At 33.1% G+C, this 25,381-nt stretch overlaps 2 protein-coding genes and 1 long non-coding RNA gene across 3 annotated transcripts in view; 2 read left to right on the top strand and 1 right to left on the bottom strand.

Moving 5' to 3' along the window:
• The window catches only part of LOC114336298 (uncharacterized), a 233,738-nt gene that overhangs the window by 99,132 nt on the left and 109,225 nt on the right, over window positions 1–25,381 (top strand). The gene's annotated exons all lie outside the window — the stretch shown is intronic.
• Window positions 264–6,154, top strand: LOC126890682 (uncharacterized). Its single transcript, XR_007700411.1, has 3 exons — window positions 264–555; window positions 5,807–5,848; window positions 5,891–6,154. It is a non-coding gene; the product is annotated as an uncharacterized LOC126890682 (long non-coding RNA).
• LOC126890681 (cilia- and flagella-associated protein 157) lies at window positions 5,392–23,010 on the bottom strand. The gene is made up of 3 exons (XM_050659807.1): window positions 22,813–23,010; window positions 15,760–16,028; window positions 5,392–7,202 (listed from the first exon to the last, which is right to left on the bottom strand). Exons 1-3 carry the CDS (start codon window positions 22,947–22,949, stop codon window positions 5,647–5,649), a joined length of 1,962 nt encoding a protein of 653 aa, XP_050515764.1. The 5' UTR covers window positions 22,950–23,010; the 3' UTR covers window positions 5,392–5,646.

Genomic DNA, 25,381 nt, shown 5'->3' with positions numbered 1-25,381 from the left:
TTATCTCCTTTCATCACATGTCATAATATATCTCAGTTTTCTTCTCTTAACTGTTAGAAATACCTACTTCTCTTTCCTTATGCATACGTCTCATCGTATGCACAAGGAAAGGAAAGGAAGGACAACTAACTTACTTATATTGAAAAAACAGACAGTCATCTCTACACAAAAATAATAAGAAGAGAATCTATATATGAAGTAATTGTAAATAATTGTAAATGTGATTAAAAAAACTCCATAATTTTTGAGGGAAATGTATATTCTATATACAATTTTGTATTGGCAAAGCATAAACTAATCACGACTATGTATTTTATATCAGACTAAGCGGACTAGAAGAATTTATCTCCAAACAATTACTTCTCTGTTTCTTTGTCTTCTTATTGCTCCTAAAAGTTTTACATATAAGATTTACTGCTCTTTGTATTCAAGTCTTCTTCTGGAGACTTCTGGTCTTCAGAGTTTCTGGAGGTTCTTTTTCCTTGAGATTTCTGATCTCCAGAAGTTCTGGAGGTTCTTCCTTCTGGAAACTTCTGGTCTCCAGAAGTTCTGGAGGTTCTTCCTTCTGGAAACTTCTGTTCTCCAGAAGTTCTGTAGGTTCTTCCCTCTGGAAACTTCTGGTCCCCAGAAGTTCTGGAAGTCCTTTCTTCTGAAAACTTCTGGTCTCCAGAAGTTCTGGAGGTTCTTTCTTCTGGTTCATCTTCTTTTGGAGACTGAACTTGCTCTACATCAGTAGTTTGTTCATCTCTGACTGGTTCTTCCTCAGGAATTAAATCGTACAAGTTAGTCCCATCATCAGAGGACTCTTCTCCTGGAATTTCTTGATCATCAAAATACAAAACACTTTCATGCTGACCTTCTTCTTCGCGAAGTTTTCCTTCACTTTGTTCAACTATATCTTCTTCATCTTCAATTTCCGAGTACAGCATCTTAGTCTTGGCAATGTAGCCTGTAGCTATGTATTCTTCAAAGCTAGCTCCTGTTTGAGTATCCATATTCCTTCTAACGGGAACCGCTGATCGTAGCTCTATGGGTTTCGGTACAAAACCTAGGTCTCCTCTAGCATATGTAGCTTCAAATAAGGAAACAGTTTTTAATGAAGGACAACGTATTTTGTGGTCTCTAGGTTTGTTTAGTAAAGTCAACAGAGAGTAAATTGTCGCGTTTGTAAGCTTTAAATGACATATCACTGTCAATTCTAACAATTAAAGCTTCCTTGATACAACTAACTGTCTCTATCATTCTTTCGTCCAGTCTTTCATTTTCTTCTTGCAAATACAAGTAGTTTGTCTGTATAGCAGTCCTATCGCATCTAACATGGTGATGTTAGATGCAATATTCGGAACATGTTAATTTTTTTGTGAGATCTTTAATTTTCCTACAACATTCTAAATATTTTGTGTCATATATCGTGTAGTGGTCATGTTGACGGATTAAAATTTATTGTTGTCTGATAATCTATGTATCAATTTTACTCTTACCTCTCATTTTTGCCAAAGCTTTATTCTTTTCTGTCTCAAGCAGATCAACTTGCTTAGGGATGAAATAATAAAAGTATAAGATCTAAAAAAAGATACCAAATGAGAGAAAAATAATTTAAACTAATCTGCTATTCAGGCGATGTAATACTAATCAATCAACGAGAAGATGATTTACAACGTATACTGCACCAATTTAATATAACCGCCAGATTGAACATTAGACCAGGGCGCATCTGTAAAAATATTAGTACATTTGGATGTTGAGAGGTGACTCATATTTTTTTATGAGTATATTTGAGTTATCCTCCTACTCAAAAAGGTCCGGAACATTGGTTTTCTACGGCCGTGCTAAAAGAGCCACTTTCACGCACGCATTTCGTTTCCGAAAGTTTTCCCGCACGGCGTGCGTGAAAGTAAATTTTCCCACGCGGCGTGCGGGAAAGTAAAATACCTTGTAATATGGCATTATAATATATTATAGTATATGCAATAAACTAATATTTAGATATTATTTACTAATTTATTTCAAATTTATCTTACTGTGTTCATGTTTTAATGAAATTAGCGCGATAATTCGATGAAATAATAGTAGATTATACCACGAGTCAATAATGATGGCTATTATTCCCGAGGAATATTTACGAACCGAGCCGCGTTAGCGGCGAGGGAGTAACATTCCGAGGGAATGAGAGCCATTATTGCAAGTAGTATACTCTACTTTATCTACGACAAATTAATTAATTTAAGATTTTTAATTAACAACTTTATTTGTTAAAAACATTAAAATTAGTAATAGTACAATTAATAAACTGAATTGGTTGAGAATCATCATTAACTTTAGTAGAGTTTTTAATACAAATATTTACATAAGGTATTAAGGTAGATGCTGTTGCTGTAGCTAGTTCTACAATTTCTGGTGGTGTACAATTAAAAGATTCTTTATTTTCGTCCATCTCAACACAAACTGTCAAATATACTATTCGTTTGACAGTGACACTTTTTGAGGTTGATTATTTTGTTTCCGTGGTGAATTTTGTGATTGTTGTGCCAGAGGGATTAATAGCTATTAATCCCGCATTATTAATCCCTAAGGGATTATTATATGGCATTATATTGCAAACACCACAAGTATAATACATATATTATGTATCAGTCGCAGATAAAATTATTTTAACATAATATTTAAAAGTCAGATCAGTAGACAATTACAATGGTTTTGAATCTTCGTCATGGAACGTCGTGGTAACCCATTATATTGAAAGTTTGGTTTCGACAACCTTGTCAAAGAATTAATTTGTGTATTTTCACTTCTAAATAAAAATTGATATAACTCTGTTTTTTGTGGCTTTTTTTCAAACGTACGGCCCTAGAAAAAATATTGTTCCTAACTCATGTTGAAAGTGTCTTCCCCGCACTCGACTGCTTGCCCGAACTCCGCTATCGCGTCGTTCGGGTCAAAGGCAGTCTCGTGCGTGAAAGTATCATTTTCCGCACTAGTTAGGAAAATAACTATTAAATAATCAAAATGTCAAAACATTAAGGAAAAATTCGATTTTTTTCTTGTTTTTTTGATTATAACTTTAAAAGTATTCATTTTAGAGAAAAGTTGTACCGACATAAAAGTTGCGTAATTAAATTTCCTACAATATAGGATTAAATAAAAATTTTCACCCTTGTTGCAAAATAGCAGTAACTTCGAAAAAACCATAAAAAACAAGTATTCGCATTTTACGTTTTTCAACAATTTCTGCTACACCTAGGACCTTCATATTTTACCCAGAAAAACTTTATGATATGATAAAACGATTCTATAAATTTAATTAAGATCGGTTTAATATATTTTGCAAAATAAATTTTGCAATCCAGCTTTCGCAAAAAAAATTCATTTTTTCAAAATGTTGCAGCTATGAAAATAAAACAGACAGCAAGTTGAATTATTTTTTACTTATAAAAGAATACTGTACCTTTCATTTGAAATTTGCAAAAATTTTCTGATTGGGCATTCTAATGACCTTTGATAATGATTGATAAATTTTAATTTTTAGTACATTTCGAAATAAATAAATAAATTTGTTTATTGCAAAATAAAAACACATACTCTGTCCTTTGAAATAACACTTTTTTTTAGCAAAAACTTTCTTTGCTCATATATTTTAACTTAGAAAACCAAAGTGTATTATTTTTAAACATATGCAATTGTTTAAACAATTTTTCACAAACAATAAACAAATTAGTTTGATTTTTGTGGAATTAAAATATGAACATACAATAAAATATAGAGTAAGAAAATAATATATTAGATAAAGATTGGAAGAAATTTTGGTGGAAATCAACTTGTGTGAATCGAACACCGCTGTTCTGCGCGTAGCATCAAAAATTATTGTTTATTTAAAAAAATTCCTGACGTCGTGGTAGTTAACCGATTTTAATTTTGTAAATTGCAAATGAAAGGTACAGTATTCTTCTATTCGTAAAAAAAAATTAACTTGCTATCTGCTTTATTTTCAGTCCTGCAATATTTTGAAAAAATGAATTTTTTTTGCGAAAGCTGGATTGCAAAATTTATTTTGCAAAATTTATTGAACCGATCTTAACTAAATTTACCGTGTTGTTTTATCATATCATAAAGTTTTTCTGGGTGAAATATGAAGATCCTAAGTGTAGCAAAAATGGTTGAAATACGTAAAATGAAAATACTTGTTTTTTATGGTTTTTTCGCAATTATTGCCATTTTGCAACAAGTGTAACAATTTAAAAAAATTTTAGCCAATATTAGATTGTAGGACATTTAATTACGCAACTTTTATTTTAGTGCAACTTTTCTCGGAAGTAAATACTTTTAAAGATATCATCAAAAAACGAAGAAAAAAATCGAATTTTTCCTTAATTTTTTGACATTTTGATTATTTAAACAATGTTCCGGACCTTTTTGAGTGGAAGGATAACTCAATTATTATTATATGAGTTAATTCCAAGCAAATTCTGTAAAAAAAATAGAGTCACCTCTCAACGTTCATCTCAAAACAGATCCGCCCTGGACTACATAGTAATTTTCCGAAAAAGACAAAATGCATGGTTATAGTTTAAATATCTAGCCATCACATTATCTAGCTACGGAAAGCTCGAAACAGAAGTGGAATATCAAGAGAATAGAGCAAATAACCGCAGGTTGTCTAAATTAAATAATATGGAGAAATAAAAATATCGGAAAAGAAATGAAAGGCAGAATTTACAAAACAGTCATCAGACCAATAATGACATACGCGGCAGAAACACAACCTGACACAGAGTGAACAAAAATAACGCTAGAAACAGCAGATATGAGAACCCTTTGAAAAATCGATGGTAAAAAATTATGGGGTAGAGCTAGAAGAAGAGATATATGCGGAGATGAAATGTGGAGAACATTGGACTGGGTGGTAAACAGAAGAGTAGCATGGAACTACCATATAAGCCGAATGACAACAAATACAGTAGTAAAGATATCGAGAGACGGTTCGTCATTAGGAAAACGATCAGTGGGAAGACTACGAAAACGATGAAACGACAACCTCTTCTTCTGTAGGTGCCGTATTCGCTTCGAAGATTCGCAATCATCAGAGCGATTTTTACTTCTGAGACCGAGGCTTTAAATAATTCGTTGTTACTACATCCAAACCATTTCCTAAGGTTCTTCAGCCATGAGTTACGTCACCATCCTATGGGTATTTTTCCTTTGATTTTTCCTTGCATAATGACCTGGAGTATTAGATATTTATCTCATCTCATCACACGTCATAATATATCTCAGCTTTCTTCTCTGAATTGTTAGAAGTACCTACTTCTCTTTCCCTATGCATACGTCTCATCGTATGCATAAGGAAAGGAAAGGAAGGACAACTAACTTACTTATATTGAAAAAACAGACAGTCATCTCTACACAAAAATAATAAGAAGATAATCTATATATGAAGTAATTGTAAATAATTGTAAAAGTGATTAAAAAAACTCCATAATTTTTGAGGGAAATGTATATTCTATATACAATTTTGTATTGGCAAAGCATAAACTAATCACGACTATGTATTTTATATCAGACTAAGCGGACTAGAAGAATTTTTCTCCAAATAATTACTTCTCTGTTTCTTTGTCTTCATATTGCTCCTAAAAGTTTTACAAATAAGATTTACTGCTCTGTTTTTGAATCACTCTTTGTATTCAAGTCTTCTTCTGGAGACTTCTGGTCTTCAGAGTTTCTGGAGGTTCTTTTTCCTCGAGACTTCTGATCTCCAGAAGTTCTGGAGGTTCTTCCTTCTGGAAACTTCTGGTCTCCAGAAGTACTGGAGGTTCTTCCTTCTGGAAACTTCTGGTCTCCAGAAGTTCTGGAGGTTCTTCCTTCTGGAAACTTCTGTTCTCCAGAAGTTCTGGAGGTTCTTCCCTCTGGAAACTTCTGGTCCCCAGAAGTTCTGGAAGTTCTTTCTTCTGAAAACTTTTGGTCTCCAGAAGTTCTGGAGGTTCTTTCTTCTGGTTCATCTTCTTTTGGAGACTGAACTTGCTCTACATCAGTAGTTTGTTCATCTCTGACTGGTTCTTCCTCAGGAATTAAATCGTACAAGTTAGTCCCATCATCAGAGGACTCTTCTCCTGGAATTTCTTGATCATCAAAATACAAAACACTTTCATGCTGACCTTCTTCTTCGCGAAGTTCTCCTTCACTTTGTTCAACTATATCTTCTTCATCTTCAATTTCCGAGTACAGCATCTTAGTCTTGGCAATGTAGCCTGTAGCTATGTATTCTTCAAAGCTAGCTCCTGTTTGAGTATCCATATTCCTTCTAACGGGAACCGCTGATCGTAGCTCTACGGGTTTCGGTACAAAACCTAGGTCTCCTCTGGCATATGTAGCTTCAAATAGGGAAACAGTTTCTAATGAAGGACAACGTATTTTATGGTCTCTAGCTTTGTTTAGTAAAGTCAACAGAGAGTTCAGCAAATTGTCGCGTTTGGAAGCTTTAAATGACATATCACTGTCAATTCTAACAATTAAAGCTTCCTTGATACAACTAACTGCCTCTATCATTATTTCGTTCAGTCTTTCATTCTCTTCTTGTAAATACAAATAATCTGTTTGTATAGCAGTTCTATCGCATCTAACATGGTGAAGGTTTTGTTCCAAGATTCTTTTGTCATGTTCGGAACATGTTAATTTTTCTGTGAGATCTTTAGTTTTCCTACAACATTCTAAATATTTTGTTTCATATGCCTTGTAGTGGTCACGTTGGCTGATTAAAAACTCATTGTCATCTGATAATCTATCTATCAATTTTACTTGTACTCTCACTTTAGCCAAAGCTTTCGTCTTTTCTGCCTCAAGCAGCTCAACTTGACGATGCAAATTGGAATCTTTATCTTTGAGCTTCACGTTTTCATTAAACAGTTTCTGCTGGTTGTTCAAGAGGACATCCAGTTCATTATTCACAGCAATATTCTCTCGAATTACTCGGTGTGTTGTAGCAGCTATTCTTAGCTCTGTAGCATCGTGGAATTCTGTGGAGAGCTGACGGAGTTTGGCTTCCATATCTTTCTTCAAGCGATCTTTGGCAATTATGAATTTTCTTTCTATTTCGTACATTTCCCTCTTGTGACGTTTCTCTTGCGCTTCCATGTCGTTTTCTTGGGTTTCGAATTTTTTCATCAGTTCGTCGCGTTGAGATCGGAATTCCTCCAGTGAATTTAATTTTCCTAAAATAAAATATGCATATAAAGTAAAACATTAAACACATATACTTCATCTAAGTTACTAACCGTTGCACGTCATCCGCGTCATAGCCTGTGACGTCGCATGATACCAACACGAAATATTTATGCGGTAGGTGTGTTCTTTTTTAGAATCACGTTGCCGAATACACTGGAATTACAGCCACTGGACATATTTTATTATATACGCGTAGAAATAATATTTGAAGTTTTCTATTAATGTTAACCTAAAGAAATACACAATAATATGATTCATTTAATTTGTATAAATGGATTATAAAGCGTTTTTATGAAGCACATTTACTCGAATCACACGAATCGTTTTTATTATTTATTTTACTATAAAAACATCCTCTACTATAAAAATATAAATTTCACCTAATTTTATCATGACTTGGAATAATCGAGGTATCTGACAACTTTTTTAGTTGTTATTGTAGACATATACATAAAAAGAAACCTACCGGCTTCATGTCAACAGTTCGGAGCCGTTTTTTAATAATTATTAACAATGCAGTGCAAAAACGCTTGCACTGCAAATCTTAAAGATTATAATTTAATTCTTGTTCGCTATTTCTTAAGTTTTTACTTATTTACATTGAATATTAATTTGTTTTGTTGTATAATCCACGTTTACAATAATTATGTGATCTATTTGATTTAAAATGGATTCAGGATTTTTTTATACTTTGGCAACTATGTCAACTTAGATCTCTGGCGTAGATAATGACGTGCAACGGTAAGTAAATTAGATGGACTGTAGTAGTATAGACATATTAACAGAAAAAAATTAGAAATGGGAATGTAAGCAAGAATGGATACCCAGGTTTTAACCCCGATTCCATCAAAATTTTCTAATTCACCTCTGTTTATCCTTAACTTCAAAATCTACCCTATGTCGAAGAGTACTTGTACATTGGGATGGAATCTACCCCAACTGGAAGTTAGTACCTTTATATTGAAAATAACTTCAAGAATCGATAAAAAAATATGTTTTACGCAAAAAAATCTATAGAGTTTTTTCGATAAATAAATTTTTAGACTTATTCATATTTGAAAATTTAATTTTTACTTGTTTTCAATCGATTTATCACAAATAACTCAAAAACTTTACATTTTATAAAAAAAAAACTGTTATGGTAGGAGAGAAAAGTATGCTAAATGTGCAGTCAAACGAGCGTTATGGGGACCTATTGGGTTGTGAAAAATAGGTCCTAAAACCAAAAAAAGTTAAGTAAAATTTTCCATTTTAGTGGGGACTTTGCATTTTTAATGTAATTTTCCATTTACCACAATCGGTTTTTTAGATTATAGCGCCATCTATCCATAATTCTAAAAAGTGTTTCGAATAAAAGTTACACTTATTTTTACGTAAGGAATCCAAATCTGCAATAAAAAATGGGGGCTCCCATTTAAGATTTTAAAGTATCCCCCACCCCACCTCCGTGGGGTGTAGTATTTGGTGCCATTCGATAGATTTTTCAAAAATATTAGTCGAGGAAATGAAGCATTTTGGCTCGCAATTTTTTCGTCCAGCATGGATTTACTTGAAATTTTCACAGAAGGTAGGGAATAGTCCAAGGATCATTTTCTATATCATGCCGCTGTACGCTAAAACCTTGGGGGTGGTTGCCACCCCATCTCGGGGGCGGGAATTTTTTATTACATTTTAACTATGTGAATCGATGTAAAGACTAATTCCAAGAAAAAAATGTTTTTAATTTTCTTCGTTAAACTAATATTTTTCGAGTTATTCGCGCTTGAAAGTAACAGTTTTTCGATGAAATAATCGACTTCTTTAGAAGGTTTTTTGAGAATACCTCGAAAAATATGCATTTAATCCAAAAAACTGTAGATATCAAAATTGTACCTTTTAGTAACAAAAACCAAATTCCTTTTCTGTAATATCTCTAAGACCAATACAAACCGAGATACGGCATGTTAAAAATTAGTATTTTTCGTCAAATGCATAATTTGAAATATTCAAAGTAAAATAACGGAAAAACTTTGCATTTTTCGAGGAAAACTTAAATAATATTTTTTCAAGTATACAATTAGGTCTCTCAAAAAATAAAAATAAAAAGTTTCTATTCTGAAAATTAGGCGACTTATGATCTAAAAAAGGTCGGTACCTGCTTTTCTCTATGAAAAAATCAGTGAAAACAATCCCCTAACTACCCTCCTAATTAAAAATTGGTCTTCACCTGTCTCTAATTCCTTTTATACTTGTATTATCAATACACCCAAGATTTTTGACCTATTAAAAAGGCCTCATTTTAGAAAAATTGGAGTTTAAAGAAAAATAATTTTTTTGGAATTTCCCATTTTTCACCATTTACTTCAAAATATCTCCGAAAATACTGGAGATCCGAAAAAAATTATAGACTACTAAATTGTAGCTATTTTAATAAATAAAATTTTATTGTACATAGATTTTCATTACAGTGAACACTTAGCGAGATATAGCTGTTTAAACCTCTATTTACGAGCAAATACCCCTTATTCGAGCCCTTTAAACCCACCCTAATTAAAAACTAAGGGATCTTACGAAATTTAGTGTACACAGTCTTATAACTCTTCAAAAATCCTACAAATTCATTTTTGAATAAACTTTTTATCGCCAAAAATGAAGGAGCTATGTTTATAAAACGATTTTTTTTTCGAAAAATTCGGATAGTCCGCTTATGGATAATTTTCAATGTATGTATAACACCACAGAACCGGTTCGTATACTGGAAGATGACTAAAAAACTATTTGTATTTGTATTTGTACATATTTGTAAATTCGTATTTTTCTGTAAATAAATGTTTTTGTAATTCTTTAATTCTACTTTTTTTCTGTATAGATCTATTAAAATATCTACTTATAAAAATTGTAATGTTATTAAGGGTGGGTTTTCAGGGTAGAAATATTATGATATTATATCCTAAAGTATAAAACAATCATTAATTAACCAATCAAAACCAAATTTTACCCATATTAAAGTTTACAATATTTTTATATAATTTTTGACAATAAGGGGTAGTTTACACCCCTAAAAATAATCAACGCCCTTAAGCATGATATAGAACATGAAGTACAGGGTGAGATGATCCTAATTCCAAATTTTTATGTAAATCGATGCAAGCCGAAATTATTCTTTTAGAATAAGTAAATTTTTTATATATAGCTCCAACAAGGGTGGTTTCAAGGGTTGAAATATTATGATATTATATCTTAAAGCATAAAACAATCATTACGTAACTAATAAGAACCAAATGTTGACAATTATAAAGTTTAAAATGTTATTTTATAATTTTTTACAATTAGGGTAGTTTTCACCCTTAAAAAACCAAAAGCGTACAACGGCTCAATATAGAAAATGAACTAGAGGGTGAAATGAGCCTAATCCCAAATTTTTGTACAAATCGATGCTGGACGAAAAAATTGCGAGGTTTTGCCATTTTTTCAGCTTCATTTCCTCGACTATATTGAATAAGTGTATTTTTCAGTTTTTCGATCTGATGTTCATTTCGCGAAATATCGCGGGATTCGTATTTCAAATATTAAATTTACCCCCCACCCCTCTCCTTGGCAAGTAGTGTTTGACATCATTCAATAGATTTTTAAAATATATTAAACACGTATTTTTTAGTTTTTTGATCAGTCATTTAGTTCGCGAAATATTCGCTTTTTTCTTGTGAAACTTTGGGACTCGCCCATTTCCTTACACTCCGCTCAAATCGTCAGATTTTTGAAATATCCACTGTTTTGCATGTACTTAACTTACCATATCTGAATCTGACGATTTCAAGTTTTTCTAAGGATAGATCTTTTTTCGGCCCCCCCTTAACGAACTCCCCTGCATTAAGAGCCAATATATGGTAGAGGTACATTTTCAGGGTACAAGGTTTCTCTCAATGTAATAATCTGACGCACTCGAGTAACTGCAAAAATCCTCACTTGGGCTCCCCTACCATTAAGAGATAAACTGTACCTTATAAAAAATAAGAGAGAATGTTTTTTATTTTTGCTGAAAACCTAATACAAACGGAGTTATAACATTGAAGATGACAATTTCGAATCAAACGAAATAATTTAAAAATTTAAAAACAGCATCCGTTATAGCTTGCAAATTGTAGAAGCCTCGGAGGTGTAACCAGAGAAGGTTCCCATTGTTTTCAGTCTGGTGGGATGTAGAGTAACATTATGTTGTTTTATATGCCATTTGATTGAACACTTAATCTTTTGATAGCAGTTGCCGCTAGGGCATCTATGCCGTTTCGTTCGTTGCAATCCGTGACTGCACGCCGGGGTTTGTTTTGGTTGGATCAGAGAGAGCAGCATATGTGCCTCCTGATGAGAGACTAATAAGTTTCGAAACCGGTAGAGGTGCTTGCTGCACTCTCTGATTGGACTAGAATATGGTGCGGCTGTATTTTCGTTTTGCAACGAAATTGAAAATGGTTATTCATTTTTGATTTACATGTTTACTCTGATTCGAGTACGAAGGGAACCATTCTCGTTGGACCTTAACCGCGCTGAGCAGATGGGACGTGAATTATAAATTGTAAAATTCCCTCATCTTCCTTAGTCTCAGCATCCGTTATGGCTTGCAAATTGTAGATGCCTCGGACGTGTAACCAGAGAAGGTTCCCATTGTTTTCAGTCTGGTGGAATGTAGAGTAACATTATGTTGTTTTATATGCCATTAGATTGAAAACTTAGTCTCTTTTTAAAACTTTTTCTTGAGAATACTACACACAAGATTATTCAAGAAATGTGAAGAGGTTAGTGCCTGGAGTTTGGTTCTAAAAATGGATTCGACACGAGAGAGGCTATCTTTAGTCTCCTCTCTCCTCAGTCGTTTCCTCATTGCTGAGTGTCGTGATTCCCTATAATACGAGCAACTATCTCTTTCCATCGGCTTCTGTCCTGAGCTTCCCTCATGGATTCAGAGAATGTTTTTCCACTGGCTTTCTGTACTTGATCCGTCCATCGAGTAGGTGAGCGACCTCTACTTCTGCGCCCTTCAACGTTTCCCGAAATTATAAGTCTCTCAAGATTATCATCACTTCTTCTTGCAATATGGCCGAAAAATTTTAAGACGGTGGAGAGGCAAATAGAGGAAAGTCGAGTCTAAATATTAAGCTCTTGGAGGATTGATTGATTTGTTCTGTGTTCCGTCCATGTATCTTTAGTATGCAAATATTAATACAAAATTTTTTACATCAAAGAAAGGATGTTTTTCTCTGTTTTTTTTTCTCTGAGAAACAAGAATTATCGCCAATCGGTATTAGAACCAAAGAATCAACAGTACGTCTTCAAAACTTTAGCAAAACGGAGGATTTCTCAACTAAAAAGGGAGTAAGGCAAGTTTGTATACTTTCTCCAATGTTGTTTAACTTATACGTAGACAATTTTTTCGCAAAAGCAGTGGCAGACTCTAATAAGGGTATTAAAATAAACGACATATTTATTAACAACATTAAGTATGCCGAAGACACAGCGATAGAGACAGATAACATCGAAGATCTTCAATGCCTTTCAAATGATAGGACTCTTGCAAGTGAAGCTTTGGGCTTAAAAATAAATATTAAGAAGAGAAAAACAATTATTATAGGTAGAAATAATTACCCAAACGCAAATATCTGTGAAACTGGAGAAGAAATCGAACAAGTCAGGCAGTTTAAATACTTGAGTTGTCTGCTAAATGAGACTTGGGTCCCTGAGACTGAAATAAAGAGCAGAGTAGAACATGCCGGAAATGCTTTTTGAAACTTCGTAAATTCCTTATTGATCGCAAATTGGATTTTAATCTGATATATCAGATGATAAAGTGAAAGTATTAGAAGTATGGACGCTAAAGACCATATTCATTAATAAACTTAGAGATAGATCTAGGACGTAAAAAGACATCATGTCTGCCTAACATTCGCCAACGGGCAGGAATCGACAGTTATGAGATTCTTCGCAATGCTGCTAAAAATATAATAATTTAATCCTGACTATCTAAAATCTCATTTGAACGCCTACGCAGATATGTACATCACCGTGGCCCGTCAAAATAGCCCGGTCAAAACAGCCCCGTCAAAAAAGTCCCGTCAAAATAGCCCGAACACAAAATAGCCTCGACAAAATAGCCCGCAAATAAAATAGCCCCGAAAAAATAGATCGCACACAAAATAGCCCCGGTCAAAACAGCCCCGGCTATAATAGCCCCGGCTAAAACAGCCTCTTAGAAACAATTATTACATAATTAGACTAAGTTTTCACTCTAATGGCATATAAAACAACATAATGCTATTCTACATCCCACCAGAATGAAAACAATGGGAACCTTCTCTGGTTACACCTCCGAGGCTTCTACAATTTGCAAGCCATATGGATGCTGAGACTAAAAAAGATGAGGGAATTCCACAATTTACAATTCACGTCCCATCTGCTCAGCGCGGTGAAGTTCCAACGAGAATGGTTCCCTTCATACTCCACACAGAGTAAATGTAAATCAAAAATGAATAACCATTTTCAATTTCGTTGCAAAACGAAAACACAGCCGAATCATATTCCAGTCCAATCAGAGAGTGCTGCAAGCACCCCTACCGGTTTCGAAACTTATTAGTCTCTCATCAGGAGGCACATATGCTGCTCTCCCTGATCCAACCAAAACAAACCCCAGCGTGCAGTCCCGGATTGCAACGAACGAAATGGCATAGATGCCCCAGCGGCAACTGCTAGCAAAAAGACTAAGTTTTCACTCTAATGGCATATAAAACAACATAATGCTATTCTACATCCCACCAGAATGAAAACAATGGGAACCTTCTCTAGTTACACCTCCGAGGTTCTACAATTTGCAAGCCATACGGATGCTGAGACTAAGGAAGATGATGAGATTCATTTTTGATTTACATTTACTCTGTGTGGAGTATGAAGGGAACCATTCTCGTTGGAACTTTACCGCGCTGAGCAGATGGGACGTGAATTGTAAATTGTAGAATTCCCTCATCTTCCTTAGTCTCAGCATCCGTATGGCTTGCAAATTGTAGAATCTTCGGAGGTGTAACCAGAGAATGTTCCCATTGTTTTCATTCTGGTGGGATGTAGAATAGCATTATGTTGTTTTATGTGCCATTAGAGTGAAAACTTAGTCTTTTTGCTAGCAGTTGCCGCTAGGGCATCTATGCCGTTTCGTTCGTTGCAATCCGGGACTGCACGCTGGGGTTTGTTTTGGTTGGATCAGGGAGAGCAGCATATGTGCCTCCTGATGGGAGACTAATAAGTTTCGAAACCGGTAGAGGTGCTTGCTGCACTCTCTGATTGGACTAGAATATGGTGCGGCTGTATTTTCGTTTTGCAACGAAATTGAAAATGGTTATTCATTTTTGATTTACATGTTTACTCTGATTCGAGTACGAAGGGAACCATTCTCGTTGGAACTTTACCGCGCTGAGCAGATGGGACGTGAATTATAAATTGTAAAATTCCCTCATCTTCCTTAGTCTCAGCATCCGTTATGGCTTGCAAATTGTAGAAGCCTCGGACGTGTAACCAGAGAAGGTTCCCATTGTTTTCAGTCTGGTGGAATGTAGAGTAACATTATGTTGTTTTATATGCCATTAGAGTGAAAACTTAGTCTTTTTGCTAGCAGTTGCCGCTAGGGAATCTATGCCATTTCGTTCGTTGCAATCCGGGACTGCACGCTGGGATTTGTTTTGGTTGGATCAGGGAGAGCAGCATATGTGCCTCCTGATGAGAGACTAATAAGTTTCGAAACCGGTAGGGGTGCTTGCAGCAATCTCTGATTTGGAATATGGTTCGGCTGTGTTTTCGTTTTGCAACGAAATTGAAAATGGTTATTCATTTTTGTATTACATAATTATTTATACAAGGTGTCCAAAAACTTTTTTTAATTTAAATTATTTGACAAAAAGGAAGAATGTATTTAATTTATTTAATTTAAAATGCATTTTACTGTTGCCGAAAACAGAAAAAAATGTTTATATCATAAATAAACATTGATTTTCGCTTAACTTAAATGTTCAAACTTCCAAGAGGCAGGGAAGACAGGACTCGAGTTCTCTGAAAAGACCATTTTTATTTAATGTGGTTAAGATAACATCTGAATATAGGATAATTACCATTTCCTAAAAAATGTATTTTTAAGGAATTATTTCATGATGAATTCTGAAGGGAGCTATTTGTCGGGGCTATTTTGTCGGGGCTATTTTGTCGGCGGGCTATTATTCCGCGGCTATTTTGTCTGCAGGCTATTTTGTCGGAGCTATTTTGTGTGCGGGATATTATGTCGGGGATATTTTGTCGGAGCTTTTTTGACGGGGCTATTTTGACGGGGTACCCTGAAGAAGAGAGGAACATGATACATATCAATAATGTATAGGTTAATAGGTTCATCTTTCAGTCTCATTTTTAATATTTAACTCTTCTCTCCTTTATCCAGCGAAATATCTAGGTATTACCGAATCGTCAAACAATAAAAAAAATTAATTAAATAAAGTTGTTGGCAACTACCTCAAATATCTTAATATTAAATTTATTTACCTTCTAACAGTTTATTTTCAGAAGTTAACTGATCATGCATTGTGTTATATTCATTCGTCATTTCGACAATTTTTTCCTCGTACATTTGGGTTGTATCTTCTTGCTCCTGTTTCATGGCAGTTATTCGTTCCTCCAATTCAGCTATTTCACTTGTTTTTTCTTGCAGAGTTCTTTTAAGATACATGATGATATCGTTCCTATCTTCGTCCAGTTTTTCTTTTTCTTGTACCAGTTCTTCATTTTTCTGTTCTAGTTCTTGGTTTTGGGATCTGAGATGAAACAAAATGGATTAATTAATTTTTATATGAATTTAATTTCCACTTTTAATAAAAATAATTTTTTCTACGGCCGTACTAAGAGAGCCACTTTGACGCACGCATTTCGTTTCCGAAAGTTGCACTTTCCGCACGGCGTGCGTGAAAGTAAATTTTCCCGCACGGCGTGCGGGAAAGTAAAATACCCTGTAATATGGCATTATATTATATTATAATACATGCAATAAACTAATATTTAGATATTATTTACTAATTTATTTCAAATTTATCTTACTGTGTTCATGTTTTAATGAAATTAGCGCGATTATTTCATTCATAGGAGCTTCTGACCAATACAAAGCTACAGAAATCAAAATTAAACTGATAATTTTTGATAATTTCCCGTCGTCAGGTACATTACGTCAGATGTCCTTCGTTGCTATGAAAAAATACATTCAGTGACATTAATGACAATGAATGTTTTAAAAATTATAAAAGTGATGACTTTCAACCGTTAAATATTTATAACAACTGTGTGTTTAATTGTACTAATTTGTACTTACATAAATAAATTACAATAAAATTTTGATTTTGAACAGTTTTCTTCATGAAATAATCGCAACAAATTGCACTCGATCTCTGAAATGAGAATATAGAGTTTTTGCCCTCGTGACACTTTGACATAATTTCACTCGCCTTCGGCTCGTGAAATTAAAACTGTCAAAGTGTCACTCGGGAAAAAATCAATAATTTTAGAGCTCTTGTGTAATTACTACTGATAATTCGATGAAATAAAATTATTTTGACATATTAGGTTTGTTCTAGCAAACAGTCAAACTAGTCAGAAACCGTCAGCAAACAGTTGGTCAGTTAGAGAACATAATACAGTCACCAGTGCTATCCCCTCTACTCGCGCTGGTCCACTATTCGCTGACAATTTCAAACCGTTTGAAACTGATGCTAGAACAAACCTATTTAAAAGTCAGATCAGTAGACAATTACAATGGTTTTGAATCGTCGTCATGGAAACCAATATCGTCGTCGTGGTAACCCATTATATTGAAAGTTTGGTTTTGACAACCTTGTCAAAGAATTAATTTGTGTATTTTCACTTCTAAATAAAAATTTATATAACTCTATTTTTTGTGGCTTTTTTTCCAAACGCACGGCCCTAGAAAAAATATTGTTACCAACTCATACAGAAAGTGTCTTCCCCGCACTCAACTGCTTGCCCGAACTCCGCTATCGCGTCGCTCGGGTCAACGGCAGTCTCGTGTGTGAAAGTATCACTTTCCGCACTAGTTAGAAAAATAACTATTTTGTGATACTTATTGTGATTAATTTGTAACTAAAGTAATTTAAATTAACATAAGTTTATGGAGGAGACATACAATTCCTAAAAATACCTACCTCCTGTATTGCAAAGACCATAAGCGTAACCAGGATGATCCTAAGACTGGAAAGGGGGGTTACAACTACTGGAAGGTTTCTGAGGGGTATGGTGTTAAGCGTATAGAGCTCAAAGTCCATCCCAATGGGGGGCTATAACCCCCAAAACTCCCACCTGGTTACGCCTATGGCAAAGACTGCCAAAGACTGTACATATAGTGTAATTCTCAAGTGAAAATTTACTATTTTCTTTAGCAATAAAGCTACAGTATAAGTTTGATATTACATTTATTTGACGTTTCGACTTGCACTTCGGAATTCGTTATAATAACACAAAACATTCATAACTTAAGGGAATAGGCGCAAAAGTTTGGCTCCAATGCTTTTTAAATGCATTAATTTTTTTCGAATCTTGAGAAAACTAATCAGTGTTTTTGAAAAATTTAATCTCAGAATGAAAGATTACGTTATTACCGAGGGTCGAAAGTCCCTGAACACTTCTATAATGTTTATCGTAATAAGTTACAGGGGTGAAAAAAAAAAGAGAAAATTAAGTGTGATTTTTAATTTTAAGTATCTCATTCAAAAGTAGCTTTTTGTCTATTCTAAGGGACTTTCAGTCCTCGGTAATAATGTAGTCTTTTATTCTGTGTTTAAATTTTTTAAAAATATTTATTAGTTTTCTCAGGATTCGAAAAAAATTAAAGCATTTAAAAAGTATTAGAGCCGAAATGTTGCGCCTACCCCAAATTTTGTTTTTGTTGCTTGGTAAAAAATTCTTTCTAATAATAAATTTAATTTTATCTGATTCATTTATATTATTTTTTTATAATAATTCTGGCATATCTTATACATTTGAAAGTACGTATCCCTCAGAAAAATCATAGCATGTGATTTGTCTTTAAAAAGACAACCACATGCAATGATGATAGTACAATTCTTGTGTTATTCCATATTAAATCACGAGGAAAAATCAGGAAAAAACCTCATGATACTATGCCGACATGGTAAGTCTTACATTCAGTTCACTCTCACAATTAACACCAAACTCTGATACTATAATATGCATATTATTTTAAAATATAAATGATGTATCCTCAATATTTATACTAATAATGTAAACACGCATGGGACAATGAACATAGAGTTCAGTGGAAAGATTCAAGTATAGTCCTGAAAGAAACAGATGGTAAAACAGAAAAATCAAAGAAGCGGTTCTAATTATGATAGAAGCAGTAAGATGTGGTTACCCAGATTAAAAGAGGAAATCGATAAAAAGAAAATACCACGGTTAGTAAGTCAATAACAAATCGAGAATACATCAGTTATATTTTAAAACAACATACATATAAAATCAGAGTTTGGTGTTAATTTTAAGAGTAAACTGAATGTAAGACCAAATACTTACCATGTCGGGATAGTATCATGAAGATTTTTCCTGGTTTGTCCACGTGATTTACTATGGAATGACTAACAAGAGAATTTTACTGTCATCATTGCTTGTGGTTGTCTTTTTAAAGACAGATCATATGCTATGATTTTTATGACGGATATTCTTAAGTTAATGTTGTTCTGAAGCTATTTCCTTGTGGCATTTTTATAATCAACTATTTATAATGGGAAATAAGCCACAATTTTAATAAAAAAGATTTTATTAACGTTTCGAAGCCCAATCGGGTTTCGTTGTCAAAATACAAAATACTACTAAAATAAACAAAAATGTTGTTGCTAAGTAAAAAAATTCTTCTAATAATTTATTTAATCTGACTCATTAATATTGGCAATTCAGACGTATATTATACATTTTAAAGTAGAAGACTTTAAAATGATATCGTCAATATTTATGAGTTGCGTTCCTGGGACGACTTTACTAAAAGATAGTTCATTCGATTACATGAAATCAATCCCAACTCAAGAATATCAGTCACAAAAAATATCATAGCATGTGATCTGTCTTTAAAAAGACAACCAAATGCAACGATGACAGTAAAATCCTCGCGTTAGAGATTCCATAGTAAATCACGAGGGAAAACCAGGAAAAACCTCGTGATACTATCCCGACATCGTAAGTATTTGGTCTTACATTTAATTTACTTTGAAAAAACTAATATCAAATTATGACTTTAATATGTGTAAATTATAAATAATATTAATAATACATAGATATACAATAAGTAATACTAAAATATAAAATTTAAAACTGAATTCAAAAACTGAAGTTTAAAGCGAATAACGAATGTTTGCAATTTGGTAAAAAATGCCATTTTCTTCAGAATAGATCGATTAGCATCAGAGATACGAAAAATGTTTAAATATGAAATTGTAGGTAATTTAATTCCCAAGAACTTAGTTTGACAAAATTTGTTCTACGGCAAAAATTGAGTGAATCGTAAATGAGTATAACATCGAAAAATTATATTGATTTTTTAGATATAAAACTAACACTTTCGATAGCGAATAAATCAAAAACTATTAATTTTATAAAAAAAATGTATAGAACATTTTTTTCTTAGAATGAACGTTTTGATTAACTTTTGCGGTCAAATATAATAAAAAATTTCCACCCCCGAGATGGGGTGGCAACCACCCCATGGTAAAAGCGCCTGTCAGCATCATATAGATTTTGATCCATGGACTAACCACTACTTATTCTCAAATTTTCAAGCAAATTGATGCATTCTGTAAAAATTGCGAGGTGCAAAGCTTTGGTTCCTGTAAGTACTAATCGTAAATTCGATGAATATGTACCTAATATATGGTCAGTTTTAAGAACAATGGGGCTACTCACTGACCCAACTATCATGGACGACCTTTCGAGATGGAAGTGAGTTGTGCAGTCAACCAAGACCCATCCCGGGTTGTACCCAAGTAGCAATTTTTCGACGCATTGGTTGTCAGTACAAACAAATGCACTGTCTACAACGTTGCCCGAGAGCATTTTCAGGTCATTTTCAGTTGTTTCGGCCAACGTCCCCTACCCCGACTGACATTACGATGTTACAACCTGTAGTTATACGGGCAACTAATTTATTACCATTTTGACAACTACATATCACACTTCAGTATTTTCAACAATCGCAACGACTTAAAAATGTTATAATGCTAAACTAATTATTATATATTTTATTTTGATAGAAATTTTCGATTTATTTAACAACCTGTTTATTTGTTTTTTTAAATAGCTGGTTTCCATTCCATTGTTTTATCAGTAAATTTGAGATTTGATAACCATCTTTGTATCTGCTTTGGTAGACAGTGTTGCCAGGTCAGTTTTAACTCTTTCAGTAGTTTTGTTTTCACAAAATCAGTAGATTCTTTTTAGGCCATGTAAATATACAGTAATACATCAGTGATATGCACATCCGCCCTAAATGTCCCAAGAGGAATTCCACAAAATTGGAAACCTAATTATTCCAAACCACCAACTGGTAATTATCATTTTTTAGCTAAAATCTACTAAATCAAAAACTAAAATATACTTAAGTATTTTTGGGATATATTTGGGATTTTTTATAATAAAAACAACAGCTAACTTAAGGAGATAGGCTCAAAATGTCGTCTGTTAAAATGTTCAATGTATTTTAAATGTTTTCGTTTTTTGCGAATCCTTAGAAAACTAATAAAGTATTTTTGAAAAATTTAAACGCACAAAGAAAGATTACGTTATTACCGAGGACCGAAAGTCCCTGAAAACTTCTATGTTTATTTTAATACGTTACAGGGGTGAAAAAAAAAAAGAAAAAATTTAGTGACTTTTAATTCCAAATATCTCGTTCAAAAGAAACGTTTTGGATTTTCTAAATAATGCAGTCTTTCATTCTGCGTTTAAATTTTTCAAAAAGACTTATTATAGTTTCCTCATGATTCGAAAAAAATGGATCAAATTCTGTTGAAATATACCAAAAATCTACTAAAAAATATTGCCTACTACAATTTTTTAAAAAATATCAAAAATCTACCAAAAAAGTAGAAATCTACTAAATGTGGCAACGCTGTTAATGAGAATGATACACTTTTGACACTGGTCACATGACCTCTGTCACCCAATAAGAGGGTGCGTTCTAAAATGGTTTTGATAGTCGGCGCGGCCGGGTTTGGTTGGCGATTGGACTTCTAAGTTGTCTTATCCGTCTAAGGTTGGTAATTAGGTATTTTTTTAGTAATATTGGTAATATTGTTTAATGCGCCATTTTGGTTTTACTTGAGATTTTTGGGATGTAAAGAAAATGAAAACACAGAATATAAAAAATGCAGGCATTTTCTGATAACTTTAAAAGCACCATCAATACATTAAATTTATACAGAACATCTTTAACATAAATTTTGACTTTTATATTAAAATTTGATTTTTTAAATTTGCATATTTTTTGTCAAAAATGTCATAAAAAAGCAGCGCGTGTGTTTTTTAAATATGAAATATCCATATTTGACGGTAATCTGAGATGCGTTTATAATTTTCACATCAGGCAATAAGTCCTTTATGTATTTATATCATATAAATTTAAATACCCAATACGATGTCAAAACATTTTACTTTTTGGTTTTCGCATTCACCATACAGGTGTTAAAAATATAGGTAAAAAAACATAACTAGTCTGACTCCTTGAGCAACCATTGCACGCGCAGGTGCTTTTTATAGTCGCTTCAGTTGTCTTATGCAACGGTTACGAAACGATGTTGCTTAAACAGGAGGTTGCCTAGGCAACGTCAAGACAACTCAAAAATCGTCCACCAAATCAGTGCAGAATAGGGTCGTCTTTTAGGCAATAACAACGTTGTAAGAAAACGTTGCCACGCGGTAGACAACGTTGTCGCGTCGACAAATTGCTACTTGGGTAGTGCTACAAGAAGTATATTTTCATTGGGTTTGTTCTGATTGATGTTTTTCATGTTAGTATTCCTATAAATTGATAAAAGATTAACAGCTTCCGAACAATTTATTTTGCATTTTTATTGTTTCAAATAAATAGGTAAGTACCTTTGAGCGTAGCTAAACTTCTTATAACATAGCTCTAACGTAGCTAAATCAACATAACCATAAAAAAATTAAATTGACGTTTAAGAGCAGAGCCATATAACCTCTACTTTTTAAATCTAAATGACAGACGGTACAATAGTACGATATAATATTTTTTTGGGAAATTTGTTATAAGGCATTAATTTATATTTGTATACAGTACCTACATAATATTTGTTATAACTTTGAAACCAATAATGCCAAGCACAAACGCATACACATTAATATTTTGCTCTTATAGGATAAAAAAAAATGTTTCATAATATTTCTCAATAATATAAGAACCACAAATTACACAACGTTGAAATTTAAATTTATCTAAACCTAAACTGCAGAAGAAACTATTATTTACTTATTATAAAAAATACCTATTTATTAGATACATTTACTGACCTCAATCTGGCCAATTTTCGATTTAAATCAGTAATAGTTAGTTCGTAAAATGTTTTGTCGACTTCTGTTAAAGCATTCGGATCAATCTCCACTGGTTTCTTAGCTTTTTTGCCCTTTTTTCCTTTCCCTTTGGCCATTTTAATTTAGTTCTATTTACCGTGACACTGGCTCAACTTTTATGCCATCAGATAAAATGTTTTGTTTCCTTGGTTACCGTTGGGGTATTGATTAAAGTTTGTAAGGAATTAGAAGTTGGTTACATACCATCATTATATCCAATTTAGATACGAAATAATTAAATAAACATATCCTTTGCTTAGGTATATTTAGTCTAAAGAGAAGTGCAAAAAATTTGAATTTTTCTTTTCTTTTTAATTGCATATGACTTCGAGAACGCTATCAGCAAATTGTCATGGAAGCTACTCACGCCTAAAATTTGGGCACGGTACTTACAGAAGAAGAAGACGATGACTTCCCAAACGTCGAATTGATGTTTTTGGTGTAGAGAGAATTTTCGTCTCAGAATTCACTACTTTGTAAATAAAACAATTATACAGCGTATTTACGGGTAGTGTGCTTAAGAGGAGAAACACTTCTACTTCTCATATCATTTACATTCTCAGGCGCCGGATTGAGATTACGGTTCTTCTTTTACATTTTTCCCTGCATTTCCATTTTTGGCCATTGTTTTTAATTCTTCAATACATTTACCTTTCTTCCTTCCCATTTCTTCGATCTCATCTATCCCTACCCTTCTCATATTCCTTGTACTCTCCAATTCTAATATTTGTCTTGTAATTCGTTCTGGTTTTATTTTATTAATAATGTTCGAACCAGAACATTTGCTTCTGTTTAATGTACTCAGTAATAGGTTTCTGCTCTGTCATTTGTCTGATATTTCATTTCTAATCCTGTCCCAGTTTACTTTCCTGTACACTTTTCTCAAAAGTCCCCTTTTTGCTTGTGTATGTTATTATTGGCACTGTTATCGTATTGGGAATTTTTCTCTTAACATTTATTTATACTGTTATGCTCTATATTTCTCTCTTTTTATGAGATTGATCAGCAAATTCTTATTTTGATTAATTACTTGATTATTTTAATTATTACTTATGTAAAACACAACCAAAATTAAATTGAATTTTCTAATAAATGTTATTCTCAGGCCCATTTTAATTTTAATGCAATACCTTAGGTTTGTGGCTTCTAGTATATCTAGTTGCTTAGTTCATCCAGGGAAAAAACAGGGAAATTAAACACACTGGATGTCATATAAATGTTATAAATATTTTTTATTTATCCAATATACGCTGTGAGCTCGTACGTAGAAGGGATATTTACAAATTCGCGAGCGCCAGTAGTGACAAGTCTGTAAACGATTACTGGAAATTTGACATAAATGTCAAAGTGATTAATTTAAAATTAAAATTAAAAACATTAATTATAAAAAGTATTAGTTTGTCAAAGCTGTGTTATATATTTTTACCTTAAATATACAATACGTTTTAAATACTGAATTTAAGTTTTTTTAATGTTCAGTAATATCTAATTATAAATTAATATATTAATCTTACCGCCATCTACACGATAATTGTGAAAGTATCCGAAGTAAGAAATTCATATTTTATCAATAGAACGTCAAAATGATTAGCAAAATCTTAAAAAAATCGATTATAATTTAATTACTTTTTTGCGTTGTAAATATTAAGCGATAACAATTAAATAATAAATTTAAAAATTACCAGTGAAAGTTGATTAGTAATCCGCCAGGAGCGACACCAGCGAAGCTCACAGCGTATACTATAAATATAAGATTTAAAAATTATACTAAAATTCAATTCTGTTGCAACTTTTTTTTATCTAATAAATTAAGCTTTAATTCTGATATCTCCCTTGTTTTAACAAAATTTTTATTTAAATAATTCGTTAGACTATTCTTACAAAAATACTAAAATTTACTTTTCTCCTTTTGAATTGATTACTTATCTCTTCTTTAAATTTTGAAATGACTAAATTATGCTATAGAAATGCTCAATACAAAAAATAAACAAATGGTGTGGATATAAAACAAACTCTCTCCATTTCACAAAAATTCTGACTAACCTTTTTGTTTTCTTCTTTACTTCTTCTTCCTGGATTGCGCAGTCCTCGATTCTCCCACACTGGCTCCTAGGATGTAGCGAAGGTACTTCTAGTCCAAACTGCTTCACCAACAAACAAACAACGGGACTCGCTCGAAATCTATATTCAGTTTTCTCTCTGCTCGATATCTTGTGCAAATTGATACCCTCCGGCTACTCGTTCTAGACAGAACACAGGAATCTCCTCGGACACAAGAAAAATTAACTTCTCAACTCGGTCAACGATTTCGTTTCACTACGATTCTGCTCGCAAAAGCCAATTTCACCACTTTACGCCGACTTCTCACTTTTTAAAAACTGGACTGTACTCTCCAGATATTCATTACACAGTGACCATTTTTCTCTCCTCAAAATCAGACTCAACACTCACATCCCCACAATCTATCTTTCTCCGCCAATCACAAACATCCTCTCTACCAACTACATCC

The sequence above is a fragment of the Diabrotica virgifera genome, chromosome 8, assembly GCF_917563875.1.
Source record: "Diabrotica virgifera virgifera chromosome 8, PGI_DIABVI_V3a".
NCBI classification, from domain to species: Eukaryota; Metazoa; Arthropoda; class Insecta; order Coleoptera; family Chrysomelidae; genus Diabrotica; species Diabrotica virgifera.
Note: the sequence above shows the minus strand (reverse complement) of the source record. Positions and strands in the feature narration are given on the sequence as shown.